Here is an 11,617-nt window from a genome sequence, read left to right on the forward strand (position 1 = left end):
TTTGAAACCTTTCCAGGAAGCACAACAGCAATGAGTATCTTTTCCCAAACCTGAATAAAAAAAGGTATTTCTGCTGGTTTCAGGTCCACGCTGAAGAGATGCAGCAGCTCTCTCCAGTGGACCAGCACCCAGAGCAGAAGGCAGCATCCGTCCCCGGAGCATCATCTGAGTGACAGCAGGAGTAACCCTAAGTAACCACACAAGCCCGTTTCTCTTTTCTTCCCGGTTTTATTTGCAGGCTGACTGGAAGCAGATGGACCTGTGGGGCTGGGGCAGGTGAGCCCAGCGGGCGGACGAGCTGCTAAGTGCTCCCAGCTGCTGGGCAGGGCCCGGAGGAAATTGTTGGAGCCAGGACCCAGTTCCGAGATGAGATCTGGAGCCAGCGCCAAGAAGGAAAAAAGTGAATTTCTCAAAAAAACCAATATCTGAAAACCCAAAAGAGCGAGGCTTTTAAAATAAGAGAAAAATATCTGAAAACCTCAGTAGTGCATCTAAGATACCTTTAGAGGGCTAGAAGCCATCCTGAGCCCTGCCCTTCTCTCTGGGTTTGTTCAGGATCTGCCTCCTTACACAGCAAATATGACTTTTCCTGGAGGTCCCCCCTTATCGCTGCTGTTTTCCTCTCCAGAAAGGTCTTGAATTTTACTTGCTGGTTTGTGTAATTTGATTTATAAGCTCAAGGGGTCCTTCACAAAACCTGGACTACTTCTTATGCTTAATTGCTACAATAAACTTAAAACTTGGTGCTTTAAGACCAGCAATCTGGGAGGAAATTGTTTGATGTATGGCAGCAGAGGGCAGGTCCTTCTTGCGAACGTCACCAAAGGGACACAGAGGAGAAGTGGGTTTATAAATAATGATAAAACTCAGAAACGACGTGAGCTCAGGGAGACCAGCGCTCTGTTAAGCATGAACAGCTTGCAGTGCAATTCCCAACATCTGCAAAAGTCCTTGCAGCCGGTTTAATTCCCGACAGCCCAGATTGCTGCGCCCAGGCTGTCTGACACCAGATTTCAATCCCTGGGGCTGCAGGCTGCGATTTGCACAGAAAGGGGCGCCCGGAGCTCGAATCCTAAACTGCAAATCAACGGGTGAAAGAAAAACTGATTAACAAGTCCCAAGCTTTTATTCATATGGCATGGAAAGTGTCTTTTGCTTTTCCTTTTCAAAATTACTTTATAAAATATAACACTTAGTGTTTTAAAAGCTGTTGGAATTGGGGGACGCATCCCCCTGCACCCGGTGACCAAAATACCTCCGGGGCTGGAGATCCGCCGCGGCGCCGGTGACCTTACAATTCTGCCTTCAGATGCTGTCCCTCTTATTTAGCTTTCTGAGCCACGATTTAAAAGAATCACCGCATATTTTGCGTATTCTAGGAGACAAATAGACACACAAAACTAAGAAGAAAGGCCACGTCAATATTGCAGAGTCATCTGTTCCCAATCGTGTGTGTTTACATATTAATGTGCAATACAAATTTGTAAACATGAGCATTTGAAACTTTTGTAGGAACCGATACCGGCCTTTTCCCTTTCTGCAGCTTTATTGGAACAGCATGTCCCTCCTGGCCCCAGCCACACATGTACATCGTTTTATAATATACACTGGATGCATTTCAAATGTGCTGGGTGCTTATTTGTTCTGGTGTATCTTGCTATCCAATCCCCGTTTGTTTTGCATAATTGTGATACAAATTATCATCTAATTACAGACCAAACCGCAGCAGATCAAATGTAAACCGAGGTACTTCGATCAGAAAAAGCTACATCCGATGGTGCCTCTACACATTTGGCTTCTCCAATAGATGTATTAAATTTGGGAGAAATTGGATAGTAAACTGTGCCTTAATTTAAAACATTATTACTTGGGGCTTTTTTGTCTCCTTGGTTTTTAAATCAACCTCCTGGTGTCTGAGCACCGAGCTCATCCCCTGTCCCAGTGTTGAGTACGAGTGCGGAGCCCTTGGTACCGACAGTTTTATTTGCCGAATGCTCTAAATGGGATCAAATATTCCTGAGGAACTTCAAAGTACTCGTGGGAAAGCTCAAGTGTCTAATTGCTGAGATCATTCAGCAAGTTTAATCTTAAAAAAAAAAAAAAAAAGAAAAAAAAAAAGATTGTTTTGTCCCGGTTTAAAACCAGCACCATAATAGTGGGTTTATGTTTGTATTCACCCACTAAGTCTAAAGAACTGTGACTTTTGCAATTGCCACGGGTTTTCAAATAATTTTAATAGGAGGACGTGCAAAGCAGCGTGTAACCTGTTTGTATTGACAGCCGCGTGGTCCTGCTTGAAATATCGACCTCGATTCCCTTGGTTTCGTATTTAATAAATAATGATTTATTGTACTGACTTACTCTCTCGAGTTCTGCTACTCCCATCCCACCAGCAGCCGTTTCGAAAGCACCACTAGAAAGTTGCGTGCCGGTTGTCCAGTGATTTGGCCACAGTTTTTCTTATATAAGCAGAAAAATCTATGTTATAGTGTGAGCAATTCAGCTGAATTTCCATTGCGAGTATGGAAAAATCTTCCATACTGGGATGGTCAGGGATCCTTGGCCGGATCTGAGGTGACAACGTGGCCATCGGGACAGAGCTACGGCTGCTGCAGATACTGATTTCTTTCAAAAAGAACCACCAACATCCTTCTGATTCAATACAGTGATTTTTTGAAGGATAGTAAAGGAGATAAACGTGCCCGTTTGCAAACAAGTAGGAAGGAGGTGGGTCTCGTCAAAGTGAGCATTTGCTCAGCTGTAGCAGATGGAATTTATCTGATCTCAATTTAAATATCAATTGCTGTAAAATTTTCTGTGCTGAAAATCTCTATTCTAGTCATTATTGGTCACTTCTTTAACTAGACATACACTGATTTGCTGGATCACCAGCTCGTGGCCAGCAATTCTGGAATATCTTATGCAACGGCAAATGTTCCGAAAATTGGAAGTTACCCATCGCATCCACCCATGAATTCGCGACTGATCTGAAGAGCCATCCAGCTCCTAAAAAATGTAACCACATGCGGGGGCCGGTCCTGGGTCACTCGTCCCACCACCAACGATGAGGGATGGCTTGGAAATAAGGACTCCCAGATGAAAAAAAAAAAAGAATGTTTTTAAGAAAATAAAAACAGCGATATAAGCTGCTAAGAAACAGCATAAGAAAGCAGGTTTGTTCGTTTTTAGAGTTGTACAGACCATTTAGCAAGGCAAACATGGCCCACCATTTCATACTGGTATCACTGGGGGCTCCGTGAGCACTCAAAAGGAAATCAGTGTTGGTTGATTTTTAGCAAAGTCTCATGAAAGTAAAAGGGTGACTTTTTGCTGTTTTAATAGCTTTTCATATTGCTTGCTCTGTTCTTAATTTGTTGTCCATTATAGAAGAAAACGAAACCAAAACCCTGATACCAATTTTGATTCTTAAACTTACACTTAATCCCTGTAACATGCCATTTATGTCTGTAAATAGAGAATTCTCTTATCTTAGTCCCAAAACGCAGACAGTCCCAGTCAAGCATTATTTTCAAATCTCTGTTGTCCATCAAGTAATAAAATTCACTTCAGGTAGGGACTGAGCATCGATCAAATAAAGAACAAAATCTGTGCCCCAATTTATTGCCAGTTACATTGTGCCCTTGGGAGCTAGAGATTATTTACAGGAATAACAAGAATATCCACAAGTTATAGTAAAACAAACAGGACTTTTGGGAGGAATTGAAAATCTCGTGTTTCAGGGCCGGTATAGTTGTCATTCTCTGGAAAGAATCTACGTTTTCCACGATACCGAGCCAGGAGCATCCCTGGGGCACAGGCTGGCGGGTGGGATTCCGGGTGGACCTTCTGTGTCCCCTGGGTGGGAGGAGTGTCCTGCAGAGCTCCCACTGGTGTTTCGTCCCACACAGCTCTCTGAGATGCATCCACCGTGTCCCCCAGCATGGATTTGGCTGTCATGGGGGAGACGGGTGACCCTCCATCCCCTGTTCCCTCCCACCAGACACCACCACCTCCTGGAGATCTCCGGAGCAGGAGCGCGCAGAGGGGGGCTCTTGGGGCATCCCTGCATCAGTCTCCACTGTCTCATCCCCGCAAGGTAGGAACACATCCATCTTTTATCCCATCTCTCTTTACCTTGGCAGCAGATGCTTGCATTTACACCCTAGTTCTGATAACCGAGTCATCTGGGTCCTGGAGAAACAGGGCACTTTCATGTCATTGATTAGGACCCATTAAAGCCAAGGGAACTTGAGAACATGCTCGAGCATTTGGACAAATACAGCTCCTTTGCTGACTCAAGGTCTCAGATAGTACCTTTCAAATCAGTGGAAGGACTCAAGTAGGGTGAGCAGAAGCTCAGCAGGGCTCTGAGCTGACTAAAGGCAAGCTAGATAGAGAGTTTCAGGAAAACATATTTGTAGAAATGTATACGTCTACGTTTCCACTTCAGAGTGCAAATATGAAAAAGGCGACTGTACAGTTTGCTTTCAACATACAACCACAACATAAACATTACTAGAAGGCATCATCTTGCTGTGGATCATCTCAGACCCTCCACGCTCCCAGACCCTCCACCCTTCCAAAAACACGACGTTTGCCCACCAAAAAAAAGTTAAATGCCTAAAGATACTGCTCCTGTACCATGCAGTATTTCATAGTCAATAACTAGCAAGCCCTTGGGTATGAAGGAAGGAGAGACTTGCTTTACATATCAATGCTTAGAAACATTATATAATTCCACTAAAGGCAATGGTTAATTGTCGGGTGCCAGTTAGAGTGATTACATCTGCCATCTCTCAAAGAAGCGGGAATGCTGTCACTCACTTTGAAATGGCTTGCTGCATTCATCAGTCTGGATGGCACTGAGAAGTTATAACCGTACAAGCCATATGGAGGATGTAAAGAACAATTAAGTGCTTCCCGAGCAATGGGACTTGATGGGAAAATGTTTCCAGATGCATGTAATCCATACAGCACTTGACTAGCAGAATTGGGGACTTGTAGACATTGCCCGTTTAAGTCTTCGGCTTTAGCGTTTTTCAGATTGGTTACACCAAGGGAAGATAGTTTTGGCATATCCACCACCAAGTGGGGTAAAAGATGCGGGTTGGTGCTTCCCAGTTTTTCGTGGCTTGGCAAGACGAGAGGCTGTTGTCTTAAGAAGCTCGTAGGACAAATCTTGTAGTAGAGGGGCACGCTGAAGTTGTGTAGGTAGGTCTCGGGGCAGGGCACGCCGATGTTGCTCGCTGACAAGTGGAACGTAGGAGGTGAGCAGGACGGAGAAAGCAGGGGGTTGAGAGGAGAGGGTGTCCCACCGCTGGAGGTCACCGGCGAAGAACTGGAGCTCCCACCTGAAAACAAGAACAGAAATGGTCCAGGCTGGGCTGGCTGATGTTCACAGCCGAGGAACCCTTGAAGAACTCTTGCTCCCACTCCACATCTCCTGCTGCTGGTGTCCGTCCAAGCACAAACCTACTCCAAAAAAGAGCTCCTGGAAAATTGGAAGTTCTGTCCATAAATTATTTGTAAAAACATTCATGTATGTTTAATCTCAGTCATTTAACCAGGACAACTGTGAGGTTCAGCTTCACACAGACGGGTACCTGCCGGGTCTATGCCTCGCTATATGTCAAATAACCTTCTTCTGTTATACATATGCCATTGCTATTTTAGGTCCCCTACTTTTTGTGCAAATTACAGGCAGCTTTTCTCCTTGTATATGAGAACAAAAAAATGTATTCAGACTGATGGAGAATATTTTTTTACCTTCCTGCTCACAGGAATTGCCTAATTTTACTTGGCTTCCCATGCAATTTGAAACATACCCTTGAATACTATAGGTGTCTCCAGAAACTTTAAATGCACATGTCATTTTAACATTCTCCTTTCTGAAACGAATCAATGAACACTTTCATAATTTGGAAGAAAAACCATACCGGCTCACTTTGCACGGGTGTATAACATCTCTGTTCAGCACCGGCTCACTGATCCTCTTCCAGAGCAACATCCAGAGCAAAAGCGAAGAGGTGACGGCTGCTCTGGTGTGGGAATGGGCTCTGGAGCAGCCGCCCTGGTGCTAAACAGATGCTGTTTTCATCCAACGCTGTTTAAGAGCCGTATGTCTCTGCTGCACATTCATTACCGCATTCTTCCAGAGACTGGTTGGGTTTTTTACCCCTTTTATTTTTATTTCTTACCAAAGTCGCTGGAAAAGGAAGGAAGGGAATGTGAATCCGTTTTTGCTTGGAGTTTTTCTGTATTTATATTTAATTCCAAGCGATATGCTGCCTGGCTGTGATGTGGTCAGACTTTATATGCAACCAGCAACACAGAATCAACCGTACAACCCAGCCACATCTGCTAGTACATCCAGCCTACAGAAAAACAAAGATTTTTGGACACGGCACAAATTAATTTTGCAAACAGAGTACCTTACAGGACTCAGGGACTTCTGGTCATGTCAAATGATGTGATTGAGCTGATAAATGTGAGTGTGAGGCAGTGAACGAACCCCTGTGCAGAGCAAACGAGTGTTATTAGTAGTATTTGCTTCAAGGTATCCTAAGAAATATCAGCCCATGACTTCCAGTACAAATTTGGGATCAGGGTTCCTGGTGAGAGGACAGAACAGCTCAAAGAGCAGCTTCTTTCTACCATTTCTATTAGGCTTAAAAATACCAAGTTTGTGGCCAGTCCTTTCTTCAGCATATTGTTCACGCTTTCTTTTAATTTACCCTCTGGTTTGGGGGCTTTGGGATTCCTGTTTTTCAGCTTCTCTTCAGAAATACACTTTTATTATTAGTGGAATGGGAGAATATTTTATATTTATATCACTCCAGGAAATTAATTCTGAAGAAAAATACCAGTTACATAAAGACTAGCAAAAAAAAAAAATTCCCATGAAGCCATAATATTTTAGCATCTGTACAGCAACCAAAGCAGTTGCTGTTCTCTCATTCCTGCTGCAGCACCACCAGCTCCTCGCAGCCTGCAAAATGGGTTCAAAAGGCTTTTTTTGCATAAACTCTTTTCAAAATTAAAAAAAATCTAGTTCTCTTTACAACCAAATAAACCTCTTAATTTCTCCCGAATCTGATTTTTTTTTAAATATGTATCTGTATTTCTACGCCTGTACGGCATGGAATTTTCATGTTGTTTTTTTTTTTTTTTTCTTTTTCCAGTATTTCCCTGCAGAGACAGGAATGATTTGGTGCGTCCCAATACTTCGAAGAGTTCCTAACATAAATGAGACTTAAACTGATGACTTTAAACCCGAACTGGAGCGCTTCAGCGCTCAAATGCTCTCTTAGTTTTTTTCCTTCGGCATTGTGAACCATCGGTTTTCAAATACTATTTCCAAAACCGTTTTTCTAGAAAAGGGCTGCAAGAAACTGATACACGCTTGTCAAGTGGAGGGAGATCGTTTTCTCTGAAAAACTTTTCCCTCTTCCCTGCGGAGTTAATGGACCGTGGGACTACTACACTCTAAATAGCAGCTAATTTTATTTTCTGTCTCATAATGCATTTGCTCGCAGTCGGCTGCAGAAGACACCGGTGGTCACTATTATCACATTTTTAGCTAATATTCTCAAACGGCTTGGAAACAATTAGTGTAACAGGATCAAAGCCGTAACAATCCGACTCTAAACCAGCCTCCTGCATACTCGATTTTTTTTTTTCTAAGCATTTAAATCTGATTTTTCCCCGGGGATGAAGCCAGACCGCGCCGGTACCCTTCCCCGCCCGGGGCGAGCGATCTGCTCCTCAAATCGATTTTAACGGGAGTTTTGGCCGAAAACACGTGGAACTGGCTTCCCGAACCGTTCCGCTGGCCGCCGGTTCGTTTTGTGGACCCACCTCATTATCTTAACGGTGTAAAACTCCCAAACGCGCCCCCGCCGTGAGCTCCAGGCGTGCGGCCGTGGCGCAGCCCCGACGCCGCGGGGAGAGGCGGGTGGGCAACAGGCAGAGGACGGGACTTACCCTGGTTGTCTGCGCCGAAAGCCTTGAAATCCAGAGCGAGGGGCGGCCGCCACGGGTAGGTCTCCAGGAGCCCATCCAGGACCCCCCTGCCGGGGGAGAACGGGCTGAGCGCCGCGGCGGGGCCGGCAGCGCGGCGGGGAGGGCGGCGGGGCGGCCCCGGCCCTTACCTGTTCCTCCCGGGATCCCGAAATCCTTTGGCGAAGGGATTCCTGTCGATCTTCAGCTTCGTGATCTGAGGCAGGTGGGAGCGAAAAGGGGTGATGGGGTGAGGGGCAGGCGAGGACCGGCCACCGCGGCCGTCGGGGCTTCCGTCCCCCCGGCTCCCCGGTACCGTCGGGGCTCTCCGTCCCCCCGGCTCCCCGGTACCTGCTGGTTTTGATACGCCGTCACGGTGGTGAATTCGGTCTCCTGGAAGGAGAAGCTCTGCACCCCCTCGGCCGGCAGCGACTGGATTTGCGCCAGGTCGAAGCGGGAATCCTGGGCGATAACGTGGACGCGGGGCTTGTACTTGTGCATGGACTGCAGGATGATCTGTGCGGGGGGAGAGGCCGGCTGAGCCCCCCCGAGAGGGAGAAGGGCAGGAAGAAAAGCCGATACAAGACGCGGGTGGGATCCAGCCCTCAGCCCGGGGGCAAGGGGCACCGACCCGCCGCGGTTTTGGCGCTGCCCCCCGGGACGATGCTCTGCCCCCTCCCCCGGTCACCCCGGCGGGGCTACCCCACACCTACGTGTCCCTTGTCGTCCATCTCGTTGTTGGTGAGCTTCACTCGGTCGAAGCTGATGATTTGCCTCATCCAGGTCTCCCCCGAGCAGGGGGAGTCGGGGTGGATGTAGAGCCGGGGGGTGATGCAGGAGTGATCCGTGTTCCCCGCCACCATCCACTGCGAGCTGTGATACACGTACCTGGCCCGGGCCGGGCATCGGTCAAGCCGCGGGCAGCCCTTCTCCGACACCCTCCCCATAGATTCTATACATGTATGCGAGCCCGGTAGTGCCCACCCGCCTCACGCCTGTGCAATCCTTATTTCACATCGGGGCGCTAAATGCAGATGGGGCACGTTGCAAACACCCAGAAGGATCCGCGTGGGTGTGGGGTGTGTGGGAGCCCCGCCGGTGTGTCCCCCCCACCTCGTACCTGTATCTTTTGGAGTCCACCGGCACGACATCGATGGCGATGTAATAGTGCTTGAGCGGCTCCAGCCCCTTCACCTTCACCCTGACCGACGGGAACATTCTCCTGCGGGCAGAGGGGAAGAGCGGCCGGTTAAACGGCGAAAAAGGGTTGGGAAAAAAAAAAAAAAGAACTCAACGGGCATGGGGAAAAAAATATTTTCAAACTCAACAAAAATAGGGAAAAAACGGAAGTAAAAATACTCAGCAGAAAAGAAGAAGAAAAAAAAAAAGGAAAAAAATGGTAACGAAAAAGAGACAAAGGAAAAAAGAAGCGCGGTGCAGAGGAGCAGCCGGAGCGGGGAAGGGGCAGCGGGGAAGGGGCAGCGGAGCGGCGGTGCCGCCGGTACCTGCCGGCCTTGGTGATGATCATCTCGGTGCCGATCTCATGGAACCTCCTCCAGAGCTCGGCTCCCTGCAGCTCCACCTGCACCCCGGCCCCCGCCTCCCGACTCTCCGCGCCGCCCTTGGGCCGCTTTTCTGCGGGGAAGAGAGACGGGAGGGGGCGGCTCGGGAGGCTCCGGGGGTCCCGCCGCCACCCCGGGAGTCCCCGCCGCTACCAACCCGGCTCCGGGGCTCTGCGGTTCTGCCTGGCGCCGGCCCCGTTGTCCTCGTCGGGACCATCCGGCACCTTCCTCTTGGCCGAACGTCCCACCAGAGCTTCCACCGAGAAGGCGTGAGCCCGGGAGCTGAGCGCCATCCTCCCCCCCGGGCCGGGGTCCCCCCCGGGCGGCTGCGGGACTCAGGCGGGCGGCGGCGGCTCCATCCCGGCCGGCACCCAGCGACCCTCGCCCGGTCACCGCCCGGCTCCCGTCGGGGGGCAGCGGCCACGGCGAGATCCTCTTGCATCCAACTGAGTCAATAGACGGCTGCGGGCTCCACTGTTTGTTTTGGAAACTGGTGGGAGCATAAGAAACATTGAGTGACATTTCATAGGAGTAACGAGGGGGGGGTCTGGGGGGAAAGGGGGAGGGAGGGGAGAGTGGGCAGTGGAGGGGAAGAGGAGCCGGCCCCGTCTAGGATCAATAAAAGAGTTACTGTTCTCCATTAAATTGTAAAACTCAAAGAAATTTGACATAATTGCACACTAGGGGCCACTTTTCCAACAAAAGTGCAAATAACGTTTAACCAGAACCAGCACAAAAAGAAAAAAAAAAAAGGGAATAAAGACAAGGGAGAGCCATGGCCGTGTGTATCAGGCTCCAGGCCCCGATGCACTGGGGCTTTGCTGGATCTGGGCTGGTCACATGCGGCCCCTCCGGTATCCCCGGCACGACAGACCATGGTGTCACCCCCAGACTGTGTGACAGTGCTGGACAGGCATCCCGGCTTGTCCCCATTTTCGGTTTGTTTTTTGTTTGGTTGGCTGTTTTTTTGGTTGTTTTGTCTGTGTGTGTTGCCCCTTTTTTTTGTGTGTGTGTGTGTGTTTGTGTTTTTATAATTAATATTATTATTTTTTAAAGGTAGCACCCACCTGCCTGCTCTGGCATCACCCCCGGGATGGTTCCATGGCTCCACTTCAAGGCAAACCCCGCAGTGGCAACTGAGCTGAATTAGGGGCAGAAATTCCAGTTTTCCACTTGGGCTGGGGCTGAGGGGGCTCCAGGCCGAGGCGGGGTCTGGCTGGGACCCGCAGGTGTGCAGGCAATGGGCTGCGATGAATTTGCACAGCGATTTTTGGGCCCCTATTGGGGACCTCCCCACCCTGCAAAAGCTTGAATGCACTGCACTGATTTATTTTCCATCCAGGCGCCCTTCCCAGAGCTGGCACTAAAAGAGATTCTGGGGTTTGGTCTTTATTTGGGTTGGGGCGGGTAAAGCAGTGGTAATCATGCTAAAGAGGGTGGGTGTCTGCCTTCCACATCCCCTGCGCATCCCTTGCCCCGCTGCCTCCCCCTGCATCGGGGTCAGCCGGGACCGATGAGCCTTAACGGGAAAAAAATGTGGAAAGGGATAAAATTCACAGGCCAGCTGAGAAAGCAGGTGAGGGGCATGAGGGAGCTGCGGCTTCAGGACGGGCAGGGGATGGGGTGCAGAGCTCCCTGTCCCACTTCCAGACTCTCCTAGGGGCTGAGGGGGAGCACTGGTTTATTAAAATATTTCACTTTTCAGGATTTCTTGCTGAATTTGTTAAGGTCTGTGTTCTGGTGCACGCATTTCTTCCAAGCCTTGGGCTGGCAGCGGAGTAAAAACTGCTTTTTCTTCATGGAGACAACCAAACCCAAATGCCAGACAGGGACTATCTGGCAAGATTGTTGTCAAATGTACAGTTTTAAAGCCCCAGACTCAGGCTGTTTTCCTCAAATCCCTGTTCCCAGGGATTCCATTACTCAGCTTACGTTGGGTTTGCGCGCTGATACTCATTTATACATTTGTACATACAGATACTGATTTATACTTTTTTTTTTTAACACACATTTATGCATTGAACTCCTGGGCTATGTCGCTCAGACAGGAGTTTGTC

General features: G+C 48.7%; 1 protein-coding gene across 1 annotated transcript; it reads right to left on the minus strand.

Annotated features, from left to right (window-relative positions):
• Positions 1-4,740: 4,740 nt before the first annotated feature.
• Positions 4,741-10,231, minus strand: TBX22 (T-box transcription factor 22). The gene is given in 8 exon segments (XM_065643540.1): positions 4,741-5,351; positions 7,984-8,069; positions 8,151-8,215; positions 8,350-8,514; positions 8,712-8,886; positions 9,119-9,220; positions 9,504-9,633; positions 9,718-10,231. Coding segments are annotated over 8 exon segments (1,848 nt in total).
• Positions 10,232-11,617: the final 1,386 nt, after the last annotated feature.

The sequence above is a fragment of the Caloenas nicobarica genome, chromosome 12, assembly GCF_036013445.1.
Source record: "Caloenas nicobarica isolate bCalNic1 chromosome 12, bCalNic1.hap1, whole genome shotgun sequence".
Lineage (NCBI taxonomy): Eukaryota > Metazoa > Chordata > Aves > Columbiformes > Columbidae > Caloenas > Caloenas nicobarica.